Source organism: Giraffa tippelskirchi, chromosome 11 (genome assembly GCF_054371585.1).
Source record: "Giraffa tippelskirchi isolate mGirTip1 chromosome 11, T2T-mGirTip1v1.2.pri, whole genome shotgun sequence".
NCBI classification, from domain to species: domain Eukaryota; kingdom Metazoa; phylum Chordata; class Mammalia; order Artiodactyla; family Giraffidae; genus Giraffa; species Giraffa tippelskirchi.
This window is the reverse complement of record NC_137285.1, coordinates 97,437,726-97,461,339: the sequence shown is the minus strand read 5'-3', so window position 1 is coordinate 97,461,339 and position 23,614 is coordinate 97,437,726. Positions and strand designations below refer to the sequence as shown.

Genomic DNA, 23,614 nt, shown 5'->3' with positions numbered 1-23,614 from the left:
TTTTTAACAATCTTTTTAACAAACAGAATAGAGACTTCCCTGGTGGTCCAGTGGTTCACGATCTGTCTTCCAATGCAGGGGACACAGGTTTAATCTCCAGTTAGGGAACTAAGATCCCACATGGCACAGAGCAAATAAGCCTGCCACTGCAACTGCTGAGCCCATGAGCTCTAGAGGCCACACTCCGAAACAAGCCTGAGCGCTGCAACTAGAGAAAGCCTGGGTGCTGCAACAAAGACCCAGGCAGCCAAAAAACAAACAGACAAACAAAAAAAGAACCCTTTCCTCTAATAAAATTTTATGGGGGGAAGCACAATATGCTAAAAGATAAAACAGAGTCAGAAGTGAGGGAGGGGGGCAAGGAACAGTCGAGTCCTGCTTGCTAAGTCTCCTTTACCCCAAGGCGCCATCAAAGAATCATGGGGTGTGAATAACAAAATCCAAAAAAGACCGCTGCAGAGGATGCCCAGAAGCTCCTACTGCATCTTTGAGGACTGGGCAGAAAAAAAATATATTTATCTACAGATATACAGATACAGTATGGCAAATATTAATTGTCTATAGGGTTTTTTTTTTTCTGAGCATAAAAATAAATCAGATACTCAATAAAAGGAAATGTGATATGATATCTGAACAGGTAATATATACATTTCATTAGTCATTCTCATACACAAAAACAATCTAAACCCTATTTTCAAGTTCTCCCTCAAAGTCATCTGAATTTCTTCAGTATTTTCCTGACTTTGATGTTATTTTCCCCTATTTCCTCTTTTTTCCCCCTTGCCCAGCGTGAAGAACGTCAGTTTAGATACAGCTTCTCAATAACTTAAGGCTAATAAGCAAACTCTGGCCTAAAAATTATCTCCAAGGTGATACATCCTTGATTCAACAAGAGTGAAGTATGGAACTGACAGATCCAACTATGTAATACTTTTGTTATGAAAATACTCTGTTCCGGGAAATTAATCCCAAGAATTAAACTTTTTCATGTTATCACTCACTCATTATAGGACAGGATGGCAATCCTCTTCCCTCACTGGAAAACTCAGTATCTCAACCATTAAGAGCGGAAGAAATCTCACCTATAGTGGCCTTGTCAGTCTCTATCTCTGCCAATAAATCTCCTTCATTTAGCTTCTCACCCACTTTTTTTTCCCATCTCTGAACTGTGCCCATAGTCATGGTGGGAGAGAGGGCAGGAAGAACCACCTGTAGAAACAAACACATATTTTATTATTACTTAATACTAGGAAGCTTCTGACACAATGGCACTCAGGCAAGCAAATAGTTTTATGGAATGACAGCGACTATGACAATCCCAATTCCCATCTGCCTGATGCTCCCACAGCAGCAAAAGCCCCAGTAGTGTCCTCAATAGTGCCTCAATAGTGTCCCTATGGGTAAATCCTTCAAATCTCAAGCTTTTATAGCGCCAGTGATACTCTGGCCCACTCTCCAAAGTTAAAAGCCATGGACAGAGGGGAAAGATTTCTTTCTAGACAGCTAAAATTAATTCAACAATGTCTAAACATAGAACATCTTCTCATCTTTCTTAACGCTTAGATTAAGCTAGAGTTTTTCATCTTCATAGAATGACCTCAGTCCAGACTTTTCCACTAAAATTTTACTGTGTGCTTTATTGAAATTTACCTTTCCATTCAGAGGAGACTGAGTTTCTCCCGAAGTCCCTGGGTCCTTTTTAAAATTTTTAATTATTTATTTTTGGCTGTACTGGGTCTTCATTGCTGTACACAGGCTTTCTCTACTTGCAGTGAGCAGGTGCTACTCTCTAGCTACAGTGCTCAGGCTTCCCACTGGAGAGGTTTCTCTTGTTGCAAAGCATGGGCTCAAGGCATGCAGGCTCAGTAGTTGGAGCTTTTGGGTTCGAGGGCACAAGCTCAGTAGTTGTGGCACATGCGCTTAGCTGCTCTTCAGCATGTGAAAATCTTCCCAGACCAGGGACTGAACCTGTGACCCCTGCAAGCAGATTCGTAACCACTGGACCACTAGCTAAGTCCCTCTCAGGTACTTTTTCAAGATAAAAAACTAATATCAAGAATTGTTTGGGACTTCCCTGGTGGCCCAGTGGTTTAGACTCTGTGCTCCCAATGCAGCAGGGCACAGGTTAATCCCTGTATGGGGAACTAAGATCCTGAATGCCATATGGCATAGCTGAAAAAAAAACCCAAAACAACAACAAAAACCTGTTCTTACAATAGTCAGTTCCACCCGAGTAAAATCTAAAACAACAGATTGGCTAATCTAAAGATTGCTTCCCTATTTATATGGCTTGTATGTTCACTGAATTTGGATGCTCACTCAGTTATGGGTTTTGTTTGCTATCTTCTTAAGTCTTTTGCATCTAATTAACATAAGGATTATGCTGAGAGAAAAGTCATTTTAACTGATGATGTCTCAGGAAGCTGTGGGGAAAAAAGTAAAACAAAACTTAGAACTCTTGACCTTCCCTGGTGATCCAATCGTTAGGAATCCGCCTGCCAATTCAGAGGACACAGCATTGATCCCTGGCCTGAGGAGATCCCACATGCCTCGGGGCAATGAATGCCATGCACCACAATTACTGAGCCCATGCCCTAGAGCCCTCGAGCTGCAACTACTGAAGCTCATGTACCTAGAGCTTGTGCTCTGCAACAAGAGAAGTCATCACAACCAGAAGTCCAAGCACTGCAACGAGAGAGTAGCCCCTGCTCACAATTAGAGAAAGCCTTCTCATGACAATGAAGACCAAGCACAGCCAAAAAAATTTTGTAACTTTTTTTTTTTAATTAAAAAAAAAAAAATTTGCTGAACAAGATGGGATAAATGTGTGAACTGACCACCAGGCAAAATCTCATCATGAGTGAATGTTAATAAAAGACCAGGGAATAGAACATGATGCCCAAAAAAGAAAATTATTCCTATACAAAAATTTCTACAAACAAACTAAGAGAAGGAAAAGTTCTAGTCTTAATCCTTTAGGAAAAAATGCAGCTGGCTTTTATACATTTCCAATATCCAAAACACACAAATATACATGGGATAATCCTAATGTCTAATAAACTAATCAGTTTCTTATTGATTTAGTTAACAGAATCAACAGTGACTATCTTTACCACCTTCAGCTTTGCTGTAATGCTATTATATATGTCTGTGCTGAATCGCTCAGTCATGTCTGACTCTTTGAGACCCCCTGGCCTGTAGGTAGTCCTCCATGCACCTCTGTCCACGGGGATTCTCCAGGCAAGAATACTGGAGTAGACTGCCATGCCCTCCTCCAGATTATATACGTCTATTTGACACTTATTCTTTATTGTTAGTCTTTTCTAAATACTACTGGATTATTTCACTTACTCTGAGAAAACAGAACACTACATGTCAAGGAAAAACACTAATTGGGGGCTTTTATTCAATAGACAGCACTTTGGGCCTACTAAAAAACCTCTATTTAGACAGAGAGTAAATATAAGTGGGTTTCCCAGGTGGTGCTAGTGGTAAAGAACCTGCCTGCCAATGCAGGAGACGTAAGAGACACAGGTTCGATTCCTGGGTTGGGAAGATTCCCTGAAGGAGGACATGGCAACCCACTCCAGTACTCCTGCCTGGAGAATTCCATGGACAGAGGAGCCTGGTGGGCTACAGTCCACAGGGTCACAGAATCAGACACAACTGAAGCAACTTAGCACAGCAAAGTACAGATGTTAAGTACAAACAATCCTCAAAATCCGACATGATATTCTTGAATGAAAAGTACCAAACATTATCCTACCTGCTACACTGAGGCTGAGAAAGCTTAAAAAAACTATCCAAGTACACACATCTGGAAATAACCACAAGAATAAATGTTATCAATTTTCATGTTTAAATCTCTAATTACTTTCAAATGACAAAAACCAGCCAGGTTTAATGCCAGTTTCCAGGATGCGACTCATCTATGAAACATAATGAGAAAATAATACATTTTCCAGAGCAGACACCCAGAGGCTGAGCCTCACCTGCATGTGAGCAGGATACGAGCTACCCGGAGCCTGAGCAGAAGGTGCAGGCGGCGGAGCGGCGGCGGCAGGGGTTGGTGCCGGGGCTGCTGGCGGGGCAGGTGCTGCCGAAGAATCCAGTGTGTAATTTTTAAAGGCTTCAATATCTTCAGGCCTAAGAAAGAGAAAGAATGCGCAAGTATAAGGGGGTTATAAAGCGGATTTAGCAGCCTTAGAAGCCTTTAACTAACTCCTAGTTCTGGGTTAAAATACTCCACTTAAGCACCTGACTCTCACAGATTCCCTGGGTACTACTCACTTTTCAACTGTGATACAGATGATTGCTCCAACTGGAACATCTCTGGTACCTTCAGCAACAAGGATCTTTGCCATGTAACACTCCTCCAAACTCTCAAATCCAACAGTAGCTTTATCGGTTTCAACCTTTTAACACAAAAGCAGGAGCTTAGGCTTCTGCTGCCAGTATGAAGTTTATTAACTTGTGTCTAAAATCATACAGTTCAAAGTGAAGTAAGTCAGAAAAAGAAAGAAAAATATGTGGAATCTAAATGGCACAAATGAACTTATCTACGAAATAGAAATGAACTCACAGAGAATAGACTTGTGATTGGGGGGTGGGGCAGGGAAAGAACAGAGTAGTATTTTGGGGTTTGCAGATGCAAACTATTACATACTGAATGGATAGCAACATGGTCCTACTATATAGCACAGGGAACTACATTTGGTATCTGTGAGAAACCATAATGGAAAGAGTATTTAACACAACATCATAAATCAATCATACAGCAATAAAAAAAAATCATACAGTTCAACAGTGAAAATAAAGCCTCTATCACAGGTTTGAAAGAATTACTATTAAAAACACCCAGGCTAAAAATCAGTTTGGTTAGCTGCTGCTAACTCGGCTAACCAATCTCTCATATCAAACTGTAAAAAACATCTAAGTTTCTTAATGCATGCATAAGTTGCTTCAGTCGTGTCCAACTCTGCGGCCCCACAGATGGCAGCCCACCAGGCTCCTCCGTCCCTGGGATTCTCCAGGCAAGAATACCAGAGTGGGTTGCCATTTCCTTTTCCAATGCATGCATGCATGGTAAGTGGCTTCAGTCGTGTCCCACTCTTTGCGACCCCATGGACAGCAGCCCACCAGGCTCCTCTGTCCACGGAATTCTCCAGGCAAAAGGGATAACTACCCACTCAGAAAGATAATGCTCCGTTTAGCTAAGCTAGTCTCTTCTAACTCATTTCCAACTTACCTCTGCAATTAGTTCACCCTCATTGATTTTTTCTCCTTCCTTCTTTTCCCAGCGGGCTATGGTGCCTGCCTGCATTGTAGGGGACAGTGAAGGCAATGGAACCTACAGGAGAAAAGGGAGAAATACCCAATTTTAAGAGCTACGTAACTCTCAATCTGGTGTAACACTTCGTTCAATTCAGACTAATTTAACGCAGAGTCTGAGTCCCTTCACACATTGAGCAATGGGCTTATAAAGGGATTTCCTAACACCAGAAGCTCTCAACCAGAAGGACAGGCCTCCCGCTCCACTGTACTGGGTGGGTCTAACAGCATGCACTCAGCAGACATTCCACAGACCGCCCCTGGCTTGGCGCTCTTCTTTGAAAGGAACCGGTCAGGAGAAGGAAGCCTGCCGGTCTTTCTTCAGTGAACTAGATCAGGAGAGGGAAGCTCAAGAGCTAGAGGAAAGCTAGGTAATGGAGAAGGGACAGTGACACAGAGTATACTAGGAGGGGGGTGGAGGCGGAGGATCACCAAGGCCTCTAAGGAAGGATCCCAAGCCAACAAGTCTGCCGTAAAGGACAACGGGGTCCCGCGAAGGGCAGGTTCTGGGGCTTACCTTCTGATGCGGGGGTAGGCTATACCAGCGGCGGCTAGGCGATCCCCAGAGCTGCAGCAAGACGCGATTCCGCGGTGTGGCCCAAGAGACGGGGCTCCAGCCGCAGAATGCCCGGACCCTGCCATACTCTGGGGTCTTGCTGCTGCAGCGAGCCAGAGCCGAGCCAGCCTGCGGGGTCATGCACGGAGCTCCAGGCTCCTCCCGCAAGGCCGTCCACCGAGCCCCGAATCCCGCCCGGGGGGCTGCATTCTGAGCCCGTCGCGCACAGACACGCCACATAGTGCCACGGACCCCACACCCCAAAACCAACGCCGTCTCCGGAGTGACCTCTCCAAGAGCAGCGCGGCGTTGCCGTCAGCTGCGCCGCGCGGCCGCAAGTTGTCGTAAAACTGGCTGTGAAGCCTCGCCCCACCCGCTCCGCGGACCAGAGAAGCGGTGAATGTATGGTCTTTTTCTCCGGGAAATGAGGGGCTGAGGGTGACCCAGAGCGGGTCAGGGCGGCTACTGTAGAGCGACGAGGGTCAGGGGCGTTCCAGCAGGCCGAATCTGGGAGGATTAGGCGTGGGGAGGAGTGGAAGGTGGTGGGCTCGGTGGCGAAGGCTTCTCTGGGGCGGGGGGACAGGACCTGAGCGCCGTAACGGGCGCGGTCGAAAGGGAGGGGCCTAAAAAGGCAGCGAGAGCGGGAACTGCGGGAGGTGAAGTGGTCAGAGGTGGGCTGAGGGGCGCGGCCCCGCCCTGAGGATGGATGGGAGGGGGCTCCAGGCCCAGCCCGGCCCCGAGAGCCTCCGGCTCTCCGGGCGCGCTCCCAGCCTCAGCAAACCCTGTGGCCCCCAGGTTTGGAGCCTCACTCCGCGCAGGCTGTACTGGGTTACAAAGATTCACGTTCAGGTTTGTAGCCCGACAGGAGACGGGATGAATAGGTTTTCCAGCCAAATGATGTGAAGGGCAGCTGAATGGAAGCTGTATCCCCACATTCAAGAGTGCTGTAGCAGGATTAAGCATCTTCTCTGAAGAAAAAATGTTTACAAAACAGATTTCCGATTTTAATTTGCCGTAGAATCCTTTCTAATTACATTTGTTACACTTCTACTGTCGGGTTATCATCCTATAATTGGAAAATAATCTCATTTCTGAGCTGAGGGTGGCACTGGACTAGAAGGAAACGCGTGCTGTATTTGTATCTCGTAAGTACCCAGCATACAGATGGTCAGAGAACATCAAGAACATAAGAAAACCAACATTTGAAAACATGTTCAACTTTGCAGGTAATTAAACGTTTGGAAAAATAAGGCAGCCAGAAGGCACTATTTCATACCTACTTAAATTGGAAACTAAGTTAAAAAAAATTTTTTTACTATCTTTATAACAGAAAAAGAATTGGAAAAATCTAACTATACAAAAATGAGAGAAACAGAATTCCCAGATTAAATGGAAAGGCATACTTGAAATAATATTAAGAGTAGAGCAGTTGTTAACAATTATGTAAAACTACTTATGAATAACAATTGGAAGAAATAATGGAAGAATAATTGTGGTTAGTGAAAGGGCTTATACTGTATAAATTATTAAAATGTTTTAACAGTTTTGAGTTGGCTAAGATACCTTACTACAGTATTTCCACTCCATTTGAATTTAATAACTGGATCTAAATTAAGTTAGCCTTTGTATGAGATGATCTTCAGTTTGTTGTTCAGTTACTTAGGTAGCCTTACTTAAGCTTTGTTTTTTCATTTTTCTGTGCATAGCAAGTTCGCATTTTGACTATACTTTTGACAGGTGTAGCTAAATCATGGGAGGGCACAGGTGAAACAGTCCAGGAGTGGTCAGTTTACCTCAGAGGTAAGCTAGGAATAATTAGGTTTGTCAAATCAGCCCTCTGAGACTTGTAGAATATTACTGATACAGAATGGTGAGATGTAAAGAGGAATTAGTTGGTAGTGAAAGTTCTTTACATATTTATTTTTAACATAATGATGGAGTAACCCAATTAAAATGGCTTGTGATTAATAGTTGAAATAATGTAATTGGAAGGCAAATGAAAGTACCCAGGGCTAAAACTTTAGATGTATAAAACCGTTAAAGTAATAAATAAAGGCTAAGTTTTAGGAAAGCAGCTTTCGAATTAATTTGGAAGTTCTGGTTCTTTTATTTTACACATTTCTGAAAGCCTCTTAATATTTGGCTTTTGCGTTGGAGACTGTTTTGTCATAGTTTAGAGTCTTGGGTTCTTGTTTGCACATTTACATATAATGTCAAAAGAAGTGCTAAATAAATGAATTTTCTTTGATTGTATAACCTATTTTGCACTTACACTATAAATACCAATAGTAATATCTGTAGCAATAAAGTAATCCTTATCTCCACTCCCCAAGTAATGAGTAAACATGCTACCAGGGAGATCACTTGAGGAAATTTACTTTTACTAAATGTGAATGGCTTTCTTGATTAATTTCAGTTGATAATAAACACAAGTGAAAATTATGAATGGTATTTAGTTTGCAAACTCCATTTTATTCATAGTTTGTTTCTGCGTTTTTTTTTAAAACTAGTTCACAAATCTGGTACATACAGGCAGTTAAAACTGGTTATCACTTTGATAATCAGAAGCCTCTGGTATAACACAATCTTTAGGAAAACATAAAACAATACATGATAGTAATTTCTTTGAAAGCAATGGTTGCAAACATCCATGTTTCTAAGAAAATATAACTTTACATATATATTTTAAGCAAGCTATACCCTCTTACATAAATTCAGACAATAGAAGAAGTGTGCAATCATAATGCTTATTTTATGGGAAAAATGAAAATTTATATTATAATTATGACCTAAATGTTTTAAAGTAATTAGAGTCCTCTTGGATTGAATATAGGACATAAAGATATCTTCCTTAATGTACAACCATCCTGGTCAAAAAGAGCTGAGAAGTTGGTCAGTTGGTAGGATTGCCATTACAGTACCAAGTAAATTTAACCTAAATTCTTTAGGCAGAAATTGTAAAAATTTCCAATTCTAGCTACTTTAGTTAACTGAGTGAGAATAGTCTTCAGTTTTTAAATGAAGACTGTTTAGGGAACTGAACTTTTTATTAACTTAGTTTTTATGACAGGGTCATTTTTTAAATTGGGTTTAGAGATTATTTCATGAGCTCTAAACATTTCTAGTTCTTTAGTTTTCTCAAAGAAAGAACTTCAGCAGTAGCAGGATGGACTGTCCCACACAAATGCCAGCAGGGTGCAATACTCTTAAGTCAAAAGGCCTCCTAGTGTATCAAATAGGAGACAGTTCAAACCAGAATGAATCAGTGCACACTCCTCCTAGAAGGCTCTGTTTAGAAACTGGAATGAGGATTACCAACACATTTTACAAAAACATACTGGCGTGCCATCCTGTAATGGGGGTGCTTTGTTGTTACCCATGGCCTCTGAGGTTAATGAGCTATGAAATCAACTTAAGCTTTCTATGGAGGCACCAAGGCCACGCAGCTCCTTTTCCAAAGCACACAGAGATAAAAGACAAAGAAGGTAAAGGACTCTGAAAACTTTCTCTGATTTAATTTCCTCTGAAAATTTAAATTTACATAATAGTAAGAATGTTTGCTGAAAGAATACTGGCAAGTAAAACTGATATAACAGTCAAGATAAATTGTACTGAAAATACAATAACAAATTTTAGTCTGATAACCCTCATGCTGTCTTACAGCAAAACACTAAAATTCATGCAACAGAGAAACTGGTGACGGGAGGACTTTTTCTCCAGACTTCCTGGGGGGCAAAAAAGAAAAAGGCATATATGCTGTTTTCTTCTGTCTGCTTTCGTAATGAATTATTCTTGCTTTTAACTGACTTTTCCAAATTGTCCCAGTCATTTCTGATGAGAAATCATTCTTCAGTAGGAGGAAACCAGGTAAACTTAAACGAAAGACATCAGATGTCTTTTGAGTTCCTTCTGTCAGCTAAAAGAGCCATCAAAGAGGTTCTGTAAAACTAACTCCACAACTAAAATGGCTGGTAGAACTGGAACAGGAGTAGTCATTAGTATACCTGTAATAAAATAAAGCTTGTTCTGAAACCACAAGGGCTGGTAAGAAGAGCCTGTATAAAAGCTACTGGGTTCCCTAGAAAATGGATACAGTATACAGAATGTGAGAATATATAGAACTCACACTCAAGTTATAAAAATAGACATGGTTCTTGGACAAAAAGCAAATGAGTACAAAAGAATTCTCCAAACATGAACTATTTTTAAAAGACGCATCTATATAAAACAACAAAATGTCATGTCAGAGTTCCAACAAGTAGTCTGTTGAAATGGCTGAAAAGGGGAGATGAACTTGAGACAGACAGGTCAAGAAACCAGATCTGTCTGCCTCTTCTGCTTGGCAGTGTACATTGGTGATCACAGGCAGACTGCTTTGGAGACTGATGTATAGATATACATATATATTTATAGTATATATTTATACTGATTATATATCTGATTGGTTGAATGAATGAGAAAACTCAAGATACTAAGTAATCTCTGAAAGTTTAACTCTTCAGCTTCTACACTTGACAGTGTTGCACATGAGAAAGGATTCTAGGTTTTTTCACCCAGAATCAACCCTGCCATTCACAACTCATGCCCCATGCCCCCATGGTTTCTACTGTGCCCTAAAGGATCAGCTGAGACTAAATATATAATAGAAAATAACTCTGGCCTTGACATCGAAGAGGGGCAGACCAGTAACTCATGCTCAGTACTTATAAATCACAAACACTGAAAGTAATGGTTTGTTTCCTTTCGACTGCAAAGGAGATGCCATGAGCTAAAGAAAAGTCATGAGAGAAAGAAAGTCAAGAAGATATGGGTAGCAGCACCTTTCCATACCCGCATGGATCTGAAAGGAGACTTTTACTCCTTATTCCTTTCAAACACAAAGTTCATCAGTTAGAAGGGGGAAAAATGGCTCTAAAGTTAGAGAGTCCACAGAGAAAAACAAACAGTACATGAAATACGCCTTCTGTGGGCTAAAGGACAAGTTGCAGAATCAGTTAAGACGCGAGAGGCAGCCCAAGGTCTTAATTACGGTTTCAGCATAGTACAGCACAATATGGGCATTCCTTTTTCAATCCAATCAACAATTCAGCACCATCCACATCCAGTCCAAAAAAATTCCTGAAGAGTGGGCTTTTATCTTTGGTACCACCTTCTGAGTTATTCTTGGTTTGCAATAGTTGCAAAGAAGCAAAAAAGCTGGTACCTCCACCTTGTCTGTGAGTACAAATGCTGGGACCCTGATTGCTGTAACCACTGAGGCCAATTAAAATGAAAATAATAACTGTAACACATAGGAGTGATGCATCCAGTTCCCAGGTTCCAGATGATAGCAGCCATGCCCATATAGGAGCGGGATCATCCATCCCCGTTGGTTAAGGCCTTCGGTTTGTTGTCCGCAGAGTAGAGTAAAACAGTGTGTTCCCACGGACAAGGAACTCCAGAAGAACCCATGGTCTACTTTTGGACAGAGATTTTAGGTACCGCACATGCCAGGCACACAAACAGGACTGGCCTATGGCTGTCACACTTGGAGAAGCTTCTGTTTTGGCAGCACAAACTTCCTGGTGTATCCTGGTTTTAGTCCTCTTTCCTGAGTGAAGCAGCCAGGGCGTGCCAACTTCCACAAGTCCCTAATCTAATACTCAGCATTAATTTTCTCCATGGTCTTCTTCTACCCAGGCCACAATTTTCCCTTCCCACCCAGGAATGGCATCATCATCGTGGAAAACCTAGAAAAAGAAAAAAAAAAGCCACCATGAAAAAAAATTAGAAGATAGGGAGTCGGCTACACATCTGTGGTTGATAAAAAAAGATCCCAAACATAAAGGATAAGAAAGTGTAGAGGAAAGTCTTGAGTTAGAGCCTGTGTCCCTTTGGTTTTGTCCCTAAAGTTATAACTGGTTAAAAAAAAAAAAAATATATATATATATATATATATATATATATAGTGACCCTTGAACACAGAGACATCACCCGCCCCCTTCCCTGCCCTGGTCCTGTGCAGTCAAAAATCCACATATAACTTCACAGTCAGCCCTCCATATCCACAGTTCTGCATCCTCAGATTCAACCAACTGCTGTAGTATGTATTTATTGAAAAGTGTCTGCATATAAGTGGATTCATGCAGTTCAAACCCATATTGTTCAAGGGCCAACTGTGTATGGTGTATATATTTATGATTTATATATCCTTAGTTCCACATCTACGAAATGGTAAAAGCACCCCTCTAGTCCTGCTTTGCTCATAGAGATTTATAAGATTAAATAAATTACCATAGAGCACTTTAGGCTTCTCAGGAGAAAAGCAGTACTATAAGCATTTAAAAGAGAAGGGAGAAAATTTTGGTCCCAGGCATTATAAAGAAAGGGTCAGAACAAAAGTTATTCTTAACGTGTGTGAGCAGTCCTTTTCATTCATTTATTCATTTCCTAAGTCACCAGTAGAACAAGGTTATTAAAACAGTCCAGTGAAGAAAATTTTTTTTTTGGCTGTGCAGTGTGGCATGTAGGATCTTAGTTCCCCAACCAGGGATTGAACCTGTGCCCCTGAAGTAGAAGCAGGGAGTCTTAACAACTGGACTGCCAGGGAAGTCTAGGAAATCTTTACAAAATAAAAGATTGGCTTTTCCAATCTTTTTCATTCTGTAACCACTATGAGAGCACAGAACTCTTTTCAAAAAAAAAATCTGTTTCTGGCAGATGTACTATAAAGTGTAGGCTAAGAAAATAGTCAAGGACTGAGAATAAACATAGATGACTCGGCAGTATTTACTCATTTTCATTTTCTGAGAAACTACCACCACAATATACCGTTTCATATATTCATGCCAGTTTGTTTATTTTGCTCTGCACAGGAAGCAGAAAGTTCTAAGGTTTGGCTATAGAAAGAAAAAAAGACCCCAAAGCCAAGCTTTTCTTCAATGTGGGTTCTTTATTTTCCCTAACAAAACTTTTTCGTTTTTTTAAAATTTTCTGGCCACACCCTAGGGCATGTGGGATCTTAGTTTCCCAACCAGGACTCAAACCTGCACCCTCTGCATTGGAATCGCAGAGTCTTAACTACTGGGCTGCCAGGGAAGTCCCCAAAACTTTTTCCTTTTTAAAATAAAAATTCTAAGTTTGATTAGAGTGATTAAGTCCATGAACTAACAAAGCTATCAACTTCTTGGGCCATTCCCTGAACCTTCTCAGTCTAGAGTAGTCAACTGGCTTGAGGCACTGGGAAACTCCACTGACCTGATCAGGGAATTCCAGTATTTCTGGGTACTAGTGTTATAGCCACGCATCCGGGAAACAAACTCACTCAGAAGGACAACGCAGATAGTGGAGTGCAGTTTATTACACCGGCGGACCCAAGGCAGAGTCTCCTCTTAGCCAAGGACCCCGACCAGTTTTTGTGAAAACCTTATATACCGTAAGTGTACGTGCTCAAACCCACCTCCCCAAATTCTCTGAAACTAGTCTGAACAAAGGAAAAGAAAGATACAATCAAAGTTAACCCATGATTCATATGCCTTAAACCTGTGATTCGTATGCCTTAAGCCTAGGTAGTTAACAGTGGACAATTATCAATAGACCTGTGGTCATACCCCAATAAGCATAATAGAATTTATGATTCTATTCAGTTACACAGATAATAAGGGTATTTTTTTAGGCAATGGAGAATCTAGGTACGAGCCCTGGGGCTCTTCCATCCAGGAGGTCTGATTTTCCAGTTTGTATGTCGTTTCCATAGATAACAGGGCATATAGCTCAAAGTCCACAGTCCAGCCCAAGATGGAGTCCTGCTTTCAAGATGGAACCTGTTCTGTCTGTTTCCTCCTTCACTAGACCTTGAGTAGGAGTCTGTAGGGTTCAAGAACAACCAGCAATACCACCCAGACTCCCCGTGGGTTCTGTACCTCTTCCTTGACAGTGCCAAACTCAGGATCCAGTGCTTTAAAGTGATAGCGATGATTTCCCTCCCGGTCAATAGCTGCTTTAAAATCCTTCAGTGTCACCTCCCCCAGCCTGCAACAAAAGGAGAGAATACTAAAATAGACTGTTTATCAGTGGGTTGAAAAGATAAGATGTTAGTTTTAAACCTAGGCCCCTGTCAAAGTCTACTGGGAGAAACAGCATGGCCTTGTTAGGTCACTGCCCTTGGAAACAAATGATTCTATTAGCAGAAGTTAGGGAGCTAGTCATGGTTAGGGAATGTAAAGTGTGTTAGTCGCTCAGCTGTGTCCGACTGCACAATTCTCCAGGCAAGAATACTGGAATGGGTAGCCATTCCCTTCTTCAGGGGATCTTCCCGACCCAGGAATCGAAGTTGGGTCTCCTGCAATGCAGGTGGATTCTTTACCATCTGAGCCACCCGGGAAGCCCCATCAGGGAATGTAAACAGCATTACAAATGGGACAATCTGAGAATTTAAAATAGATTTACTGCTTTGGCAGCAGCCAAATCACTTTTTTTTTCTGTTTCACTCTGGAAATAAGATACAAAGTCTCTACAATCTAATTTGTTAAACTATCAATATGTCTAAGTTCTCTTGATTTCCTTCTTTGCAGCAATTCCATTTCTCCAGGCTGGGAGAATTCAAACTATACCACTTTACTTCAGAAAGCTCCCCTCTAACCCAGACCCTTTAGAACGGTAAATCTTAACACCTCTCTCGGCAGTTGGTTCTAGAGATTAAAAATCTTTATTACAAAGCCATCTACCTTAGAAAGGAGTATATTAACTGAAAAGTTTGAAGGTTTTTAACATGAATTCTCTTTAGATTAGTTGTAGTCATCCAATAGCAACGAAGGTCAATAAGCAATAAATAGCCCTGGAATGCTAGGCTGTAATCCATAGCTCTCAGCAGAAGCTATTTTGAGCACTTAAAAAACTGTTGTTCCTGACTTGGAGCATCTTTGCATATCAGGACTGGAAGCATTATTATTGTGTCTATACTGTATAGCAGATCTTGACGTGTCTCTTGTAACGCTGAAGGTTAGTGGTGAAGCTGGAACTCGAATCTCTTATTTCCTGTGCCCTTCTCACTACACCGCTACACCTTGCAGCTGGTTAGGTGGGCAGTAACTAATGATTCTGCCTTCCTGTCCTTTATAAAGAAATAATGATTCAGAATCTCACCTCTTTGGTATATTAACCATGAAGGGTGTAAGTGACCGGTCAGTGAAATAGAGCACTTTCGTGCAGGCGCTGCTGACAGTTGGAGAACTCTGTGAGTGAGGCAACTCTGCAATCAGAGACATCTTGTGGTCAGAACAGTCAACTTGCTTCCAATAACCCATCATTTCCAGTTATTCAAAATGTCCCAGGAGAATGAAGCTGCCTGAGGTCACAGCACAATTTTGAAACCCTTGCCAAACACCTTGTCCATCGGGTGTGACCCACAGGAAGTCGCCGCTGGGGCCACTAAGACAGGAGGTTCTTCAGACATGGATGCTATCACAAGGACCATCCCTTCTCACTTGTTCCAGGTGATTTTAGCAGGGCAACAGCAACTGTTCTGACAGACACTTGCTGCCAAGAGTCAAAAGATGTCAGAGAAGCCAGGCAAGATTTCAGGTAGGGGACTTCCCTGGTAGCACAGGGGATAAGAATCACCTGCCAGTGCAGGGGACACAGGTTCAATCCCTAGTCTGGGACGATTCCACATGCCATGGAGCAACTAAGCCTGTGCCCCATAACTACTTAGTTGCCCTGAGGCATGTGGAACCTTCCAGGGCCAAAGATCGAGCCAGTGTCTGCTGCCTTGGCAGCTGGATTCTTAGCCACAGGACCACCAGTGTAGCCTCAGTCCCCACGGTTTTTAACTCAGATTTCTTGATCCATACTTTGTCTCTCTTCTTTGTATAGGTACTGATGGAAAAACTTAATCAGTGAATTACTTGTGATTATGAATTTAAGAGAATAAGAGAAGAGACCAGTTAAAAAGTTTTATCATCAGGACCAAAAACAAACTTTTATTAAAACATCTCCTGCAATTCCAGATACACAGGTTTTCTTAACTTATTCTAGGCCATTGATCTCAATCAAATTGGCAGCAACCAGAGAATAGTTCTAGCAAGAGTTTTTATTTTTATTTTTTTAAATATTTGTCTATTTGGCTGCAAAGGAAAACCAAAGATGAAGTAGTTAATTCTACCTGGAAGAGGTCAGAAAGTTCCCTTAGTTAAACTGTTTAAACAATTTGAGAATTGTTAAACAAAGCACCTAAAAAAATCATATGTAGAATCTGGAAAAGGCATTCCAAGAATGAAGGATACTTATAAAGGCATGAAAAAGGTTCATGTATCTATAAAACTGAAAGTCGACTAGTAAGGCTTGAGCATAATACTTTCGGAAGTAATGGAAAATGAGGATAATAAGGAAGGCACAGCCCAGACCACAAAGGACTCTGCCAGGCTAAGACATTTAGATATTAGTCTTAAGCTCTAGGAAGATATTAAAAGGAATTGATATGATCAGACTGGCATTTTAGAAAGGTCAATCTAGCAGCAAAATAAAGGGTTGGATGGGAGAAATTCTGGAAAAGGTGATCCCATTAAGAGGCAATTAAAATAATCTGAAAGATGAGGAAGGGTAAGATACAGCCCTGGAGCTAGAGAAGGGATGAATTTGAGAGGCCTTTAGAAGGTAAAAGTCTTAGTACTTTGGATATAGTTGAATGTCAAGGATAAAAGAGAAAGTGAAAAATAACCAAAATTTATGATCTAGGAAATAGATTCACGGTAGTTACCTAAGACAGGGGAACAGAAGTGTCATCCATTTAAAATGTTTACTGGGTGCCTATTTATGTATCAAGTACTGCTGCTGCTGCTGCTGCTAAGTCACTTCTGTCGTGTCTGACTCTGTGCAACCCCATAGACAGCAGCCCACCAGGCTCCCCCGTCCCTGGGATTCTCTAGGCAAGAACACTGGAGTGGGTTGCCATTTCCTTCTCCAATGCATGAAAGTGAAAAGTGAAAGTGAAGTCACTCAGTCGTGTCCAGCTCTTTGCGGCCCCATGGACTGTAGCCCACCAGGCTCCTCTGTCCATGGGATTCTCCAGGCAAGAATATACTGCAGATAGGCCTTTAAGGAGGGATTAAAGTTAAATGAGGTTATAAGAATGAACCAGTTCTCATCCCAAAGCACTGGTACCCCCATACAAAGAGGAGGAAACACCAGAGCTCTTTCTCTACCGTATGAAGACGCAGCAGGAAGGTGACTCTCTGCAAGCCAGGAAGAACACCCTCCCTCAGCAGAACCTGACCACACTAGTATCCTCATCTTGGGACTTCCAGCCTCCAGAACTGTGAGAAAATAAACTTCTGTTAAGTCACTCAGTCTATGATATTCTGTTATGGCAGTCCAAGCTGACCAACAAAATGTTATACATACACTTTGGGTGAGTTGGAAGGTAAGAATATGTCATGTCACACAGAAGTCTGGTACATAAAGACAGGTGTGGTAAATAGGTCACTGATGACATTAAGAAGGCTGAGTTGGATTGCACAGACTTTTTGAGTAAAAAAGAAAAAGCATAATGAGAGAGAAATAGTCTTACTCCACATTAAATCATATTGATAAAATGATCACTGTTATTCCAGGGTGACATTACTATAGAAGTTATATACAAAAACCACAGAGGGAGTTCTCTGGTGGCCTACTGGTTAGGATTCGGTGCTTTCACCATGGAGGCCCGGGTGTGATCCCTGGTCGGGGAACCATCTTGTAAGCTGCATGGCGCAGCCAAAATATAAATAAATAAAAATAATTTTTAAAAATATCGAAAATCTCAGAGAACACATGACCCAGAAACACAGCATTGTGTATATGTGTGTGTAAATAACATACATGATTTTAAAAGGCATCACAAATTTTAGCTTTTATGCTGATATGTATGAATTCATTTGGAGTTAATTTTTTATATGTTGTATGAAGTGTGGGTCAATGATCTCTTTTTGATATGGGTCTTTAATTGTTCTAGGACGATTTGTTGAAAAGCCTGCCCTTTAGCCTATGAATAGATTTTGCACTGTTACTGATAATCAACTGGTCAAATCCAGTAAGTCTGTTTCTGAACTTTGTATTCTGTTCCAATGATCTATGTGTCTATCTATTCACTTACAATGCACTGTGTTGATTACTCTAACTTCATAGTTAGCTTTGAAATCAGGTAGTGTGGCCCGCCAACTCCTTTGTTTATTTTTCTCAACTTTTTTTTAAACTATTCTAATCTCATCCATGTAAATTTTAGTATCAGCTTGTTTATATCTACAAAAAGTCTGATAGGACTTTAAAAAATATTTATTTGGCTGCTCTGGGTCTCAGCTGTGGCAGTTGAGATCTTTGATATTTGCTTAGCTCAGTTTTAGTCGCTCAGTTGTGTCCAACTCTTTGCGACCCCATGGACTGCAGCACACGAGGCTTCCGTGTCCATCACCAACTCCCAGAGTTTACTCAAACTCATGTCCATCGAGTCAGTGATGCTCGATCTCTGTCCTCTGTCATCCCCTTCTCCTCCTCCTCCTTTTGCAGCATGCAAATTCTTAGTTGCATCAGGTGGGATTTACCCTGACCAAGATCAAAACTCAGCCCCCTGCACAGTCTTCGCCACTGGACCACCAGGGAAGTCCCCTGCTAGGATTTTATTGGAATAACATGAAGCTACAGATCATTTTTGGAGAAGATAATGGCACCCACTCCAGTACTCTTGCCTGGGAAACCCCATGGACGGAGGAGCCTAGTAGGCTACAGTCCATGGGGTCACTAAGAGTCAGACATGACTGAGCGACTTCACTTTTACTTTTCACTTTCATGCATTGGAGAAGGAAATGGCAACCCACTCCAGTATCCTTGCCTGGAGAATCCCAGGGACAGGGGAGCCTGGTGGGCTGCCGTCTGTGGAGTCGCACAGAGTCGGACACGACTGATGTGACTTAGCAGCAGCAGCAACAACAGATCATTTGGGGAGAATGAACCATCTTCACAATGTTGAGCTATATTTTTCCCATCAAACAAGGCTGTTTTCCAATTAATATGATGCTGATAAACAATAATTTTGTAAGTGGTAAAAAAACTATGTAATAAAAACCAGATTATTTTTTTAAATGTACCATCTCCCTTGTTTCTATTTGTTCCATATATTGTTTGTTCCTTTTCTCTTTTATCTTTTTCTCCCACCTTTGGAATGTGTGTATATATGTATTTGCATATCTGTATATACATATAGGGGCTTCTCTTATGGCTCAGATGGTAAAGCATCTGCTCGTAGTGCAGGAGACGTGGCTTCGATCACGGAATTAAGGAGATTCCTTGAAGAAGGGAATGCTGCCCAGTCCAGTATTCTTGCCTGGAGAATTCCATGGACAGAGGAGCTTGGCAGACTACAGTCTATGGCGTCGCAAAGAGTTGGACACAACTGAGCGACTAAGCACTCACACAGCTATATATGTCTTCAAAACTCAGTATGTTTAGGTTCTCAATTTGGATACATCATTTCAACATGTAAATGATATTTGAAACAGTGAGATATTTTACTTTTTTTGGTATTGGATTATTTTTTACAATTTCTTATCTCTGCTATTAATTTTTTATTTATTCTTAAAAAATTTAGTGGTTGTTCTTAGATTTAAATATATATCTTTAGTCAGTCAGCTTTCAAATGATATTATACTGCTTCACATGTAATGTAAGAACTACAGAAGTTACAACAGTAGAGTCCTAATGCCTCTATCCTGATCTTTGTATTACTGTCTTACATTTCACTTTCAAATATGAAATAAACGAGTAACACATCAATACTATTTTTGCTTTAAACAGCCTGTTATCTTTCAGAGTAATTAAAAATAAGGGGTAAAGTCTTTTATATTTACCTTCATTTTAACCACTTCTTTTTGTATATCCCAGTTTCTGCCATCTCATGTTCCTCCTGTCTGAAGAAATTCCTTTAACATTTCCTACACTGAAAGTCTGTTTGTAATGAATTCTCTTGGTTTTTGTGTATAAAAAGATATACTCTCTAGCTACAGAATTCTAGGTTTTTTTTTTTCCTTTCAGTACTTTAAAGATGTCCCCCCACTATCTTATGACCTGCAAGTTCTGATAAGAATTCTGTAATTCTCATCTTTGTTCTGTTTGTAATATTTTCCCCCATCTCTGGTTACCTTCAAGATTTTCTCTTTTCTTTGATTTCCAGTAACAAGGAGTTAATCCTTGTTAAATTGTTGTTGTTGTTAAATTGTTGTTGTTATGCATACTTCTTGGAATTCTCAGAACTTCTTGGATCTGTGGTGTGATGTCTTTATATATTTTTGGAAAATAACTTGCCTTTATGTCTTTAAATGGAGAAGGCAGTGGCACCCCACTCCAGTACTCTTGCCTGGAAAATCCCATGGACGGAGGAGCCTGGTAGGCTGCAGTCCATGGGGTCGCTAAGAGTCGGACACGACTGAGCAACTTCACTTTCACTTTTCCCTTTCATGCACTGGAGAAGGAAATGGCAACCCACTCCCGTGTTCTTGCCTGGAGAATCCCAGGGACGGGGGAGCCTGGTGGGCTGCTGTCTATGGGGCCGCACAGAGTCGGACATGACTGAAGCGACTTAGCAGCATGTCTTTAAATGCTTCTTCTGCCCTGTTCTGTCTCTTTTTGTTCAGAGATTCTAGTTACATGTATCTTCATCCACATGGATATTATCCCATCGCTACCGGTTGATTTTCCTCTCTCCTACTCTTTTTCCTTTCGTACTGCAGTTTGGGCAATTCCTACTGACCTGTCTTCAAGTTCACTGATTCCTTCCTTAGCTGTGTTTGTTGAGTCTTCTAATGACCCTACTGAAGACACGCGTCATCTTTGTTAATATTTGTTTCTATTTCTAGCATCTCATTTGACTCCTTTTCATAATTTCCATCTCTCTGCTAAAATTCCTCATCTGTACATGCATTATATTAACATTTTTACCTCAGCCATTAACACAGTTTCTAAAAACTCCTTTTCTGATGGTTTCAATATCTTAGTAACGTCTGAGTCAACTCTTGAGTAGACCCTTATTGACTCCTGACAGTGGCGTGCATTTTTCTTGTTTCTGTGGATGTCTCATCATTTTTTAATTGACTGTCAGACTTCCTGTGTAAGACAGTAGAGACTAAGGTAAAACATGTTTATGTCTAGAAATGGGCACACGGCTTGTTCTTCCCGGCCATTGGTGGGAACAGTGGAATCAGTCATGTCAGGAGTTGAGCTGAGACTGGGATTTTTGTCAAGGCTACTCTCGGTGCACGATCACCTGCACATTTCTCTAGGGTTACGTTTAGGAGCTGCACCCTGCAGGGTTTTCCCTTAATGTTCCTGCTCTACCCTCAACTTTATTTTATCATGATTAGTTTGGTCACACCAGGCCGCATGTGAGATCTTAGTTCCCTGACCAGGGATTGAACCTGTGCCCCTTGCATTGGGAGCACAGAGTCTTAACCACTGTACCAGGAGGGAAGCCCCCTCCCTCAGTGGCAGGCTGCGGTCCCTTCTTACACAGCACTCACTCGCCCTGTGGGAGGGCTGAGGGAGCCTTCTCTGTTGTGGTGACCCAACCTCAGCCTTGAGGGCGGGGCTTTCTCAGTGATCCTTCCCTCTCCCCAGTGGAAGGCAACCTCTAATGACCTGAGCCCAAGGCAGTTTGCTGCCACTCCCCAGGGCTGAGAGTTCTTTTATCCTTTCTTTTCTTCCCCTAGCTGAAATAGGTCTTCACGTTTGCCTGAGACGGGGACGAAGGGAAACAGGATTTGCTGCCCTTCCTCAGCGGCTTAAAACTTCTGTTCTTTAAGGGACCAGGACCCAGATGGGGCTTCATGCTTTCCTGGCAGTGGCAGCCAGTCCCTCCTCTGAGCCCCCACCCTCAAAACAGGATCTCTCTACACTCAGTTCCCACAACGAGTCTTTGCCATAAGCACCCAAATGGAGGTCAACAGAAGCATCAGCAAGCAGGTGCAAACTCTTCTTGTGTTTGTGGCCCTCCTACTCTCTGCCCAGCCTTTCACAGTTTATTAAAATCTTAGCTGAATTCCTATCTGTTTGTACAGTGGCCCCATCTTCCTCCTGTGCTCTGCCATAAGTGAGCCGGTGCTGGTATCCTATCTGTGCTTGGAGGCACCTGTTTACCTTTCAGGCTGGTTGGCTGCCCTCTGATTTCATCTCTCTGATGGATTTGAACAGTTATAGTATTTTAGACTATTCAACCTTTTCTCTCTGCTAGCATAGCTCCTTCCAGGCTTATTAAAATTCACTTTTTAAAAAACTGAGGTATAATTCATGTAACACAAAACTCACCATTTTAACCACTTGAAGTGTACAATTCAGTGGCACTTGATACATTCACAGTGATGTATAATCATCATCACTATCTAGTTCCAGAACATTCTCATTATCTGAAAAAGAAACCTCGTACTCAGTAAACTCCCTTCCTAATCCTGACGTCCGTCTAATCTACTTTCGGTCTCGATGGATTTGCCTATTCTGGACATTTCATAGAAAAAGATCCTTCCAATTTCTGCCCTTTTCTGTCTGGCATCTTTCACTTAACATTTTCAAGGTTCATTTATGTTGTAGCAGGTGTCAGTAATTCATTCCTCTTTGTGGCTGAATAACATTCCATTATATGCATATATGCAGAAATTGTTTACCCTTTTATCAACTGATGGACATTTGGCTGTTTCCACCTTTTAGCTACTGTGAATAATTATGCTATGAACATGTGTGTACAAGGTTTTATTTTTTGAACATTTTCTTTTAATTCTTTTGGGTATATACCTAGGAATGGAATTGCGAAGTCATATAATAATTCTATGTTTAACTTTTTGAAGAGCCAGCAAACTGTTTTCTACCATTTTACATCCCTACCAGCAATGTACGAAAGTTTCAACTTCTCTACATCCTCACCAACACTTTTACTTATTTTTTCAGAATCATCAGTAGGCATGAAGTGGTATCTCACTGTGGTTTTGGTTTGCATTTTCCTAATAACTAACAACTTTAAGCATATTTGCATGTGCTTATTGGCCATTTGGGGCTTCCCTGGTGACTCAGCAGTAAAGAATCTACCTGCAATGCAAGAGACGCAGGAGACATGGGTTTGATCCCTGGGTTGGGAAGATCCCCTGGAGGAGAGCGTGGCAACCCACTCTAGTATCCTTGCCTGGAGAATCCCACAGACAGAGGAGCCTGGCGGACTACAGCCCATAGGGTCACACAGAGTCAGACACCACTGAAGAGACTGAGCACACATATACACACTGGCCATTTATTTATCTTCTTTGGGAAAATGTCTATTCAAGTCCTTTGCCCATCTGTTATTAATATCAGATTTTTTTGGTCTTCTGTTCCTAAGTTATAAGCATTTTTTATATAGTTTTTATCCTAGACCCTTAATAAATATATGATTTTCAAATAGTTTCTCTTATTCTGGTGTCTTGTCACTTTCTTGATAATGTTCTTTGATCCAAACAGTTTTTAACTTTGATGAAGTCCATTTTCCTATTTTTTCTTTTATTGCTCATGCTTTTAATGTCTAAGAATTCAAGGTCATGAATATTTTCCCCTGTGTTTTCTTCTGAGAGTTTTAGTTTTAATGCTTATATTTAGGTCAATGATGCATTTTAAATTAATTTTATACATAATGTGAAGTACAGGTCCAATTCTGTTCTTTTGCATATGGATATCCAGTTGTCCTGACACTGTTTGTTGGAGATACTA

At 41.3% G+C, this 23,614-nt stretch overlaps 2 protein-coding genes across 28 annotated transcripts in view; both read right to left on the bottom strand.

The window, feature by feature from the left end:
- DLAT (dihydrolipoamide S-acetyltransferase) overlaps positions 1 to 6,187 on the bottom strand; it is a 29,792-nt gene extending 23,605 nt beyond the window's left edge. For 13 of the 22 annotated variants that reach the window (XR_014069214.1, XR_014069215.1, XR_014069213.1 and 10 more), the window contains exons 1-5: positions 5,849 to 6,187; positions 5,249 to 5,350; positions 4,291 to 4,415; positions 3,993 to 4,146; positions 1,083 to 1,209 (exon numbers count right to left, since the gene is read on the bottom strand). Coding sequence is in view for 17 of the 22 variants with exons in the window: in XM_081543384.1 (XP_081399510.1) it covers positions 1,083 to 1,209; positions 3,993 to 4,146; positions 4,291 to 4,415; positions 5,249 to 5,350; positions 5,849 to 6,127 (787 nt within the window). In the remaining 5 variants the exon portion in view is untranslated. Of the gene's footprint in view, positions 1 to 1,082; positions 1,210 to 3,992; positions 4,147 to 4,286; positions 4,416 to 5,248; positions 5,351 to 5,848 lie in introns of all 22 variants that reach the window. The other 9 variants (XR_014069217.1, XM_081543401.1, XM_081543391.1 and 6 more) reach the window with 5 other exon arrangements.
- Positions 6,188 to 8,338: 2,151 nt separating this feature from the next.
- DIXDC1 (DIX domain containing 1) overlaps positions 8,339 to 23,614 on the bottom strand; it is a 79,356-nt gene continuing 64,080 nt past the window's right edge. For 3 of the 6 annotated variants that reach the window (XM_081543379.1, XM_081543378.1, XM_081543382.1), the window contains 3 exons: positions 15,011 to 15,116; positions 13,789 to 13,897; positions 8,339 to 11,616 (listed from right to left, as the gene is read on the bottom strand). In XM_081543379.1, coding sequence (XP_081399505.1) covers positions 11,536 to 11,616; positions 13,789 to 13,897; positions 15,011 to 15,116 — 296 coding nt within the window. In that variant the 3' untranslated portion in view covers positions 8,339 to 11,535. Of the gene's footprint in view, positions 11,617 to 13,208; positions 13,898 to 15,010; positions 15,117 to 23,614 lie in introns of those variants that run through there. The other 3 variants (XM_081543381.1, XM_081543380.1, XR_014069212.1) reach the window with 2 other exon arrangements.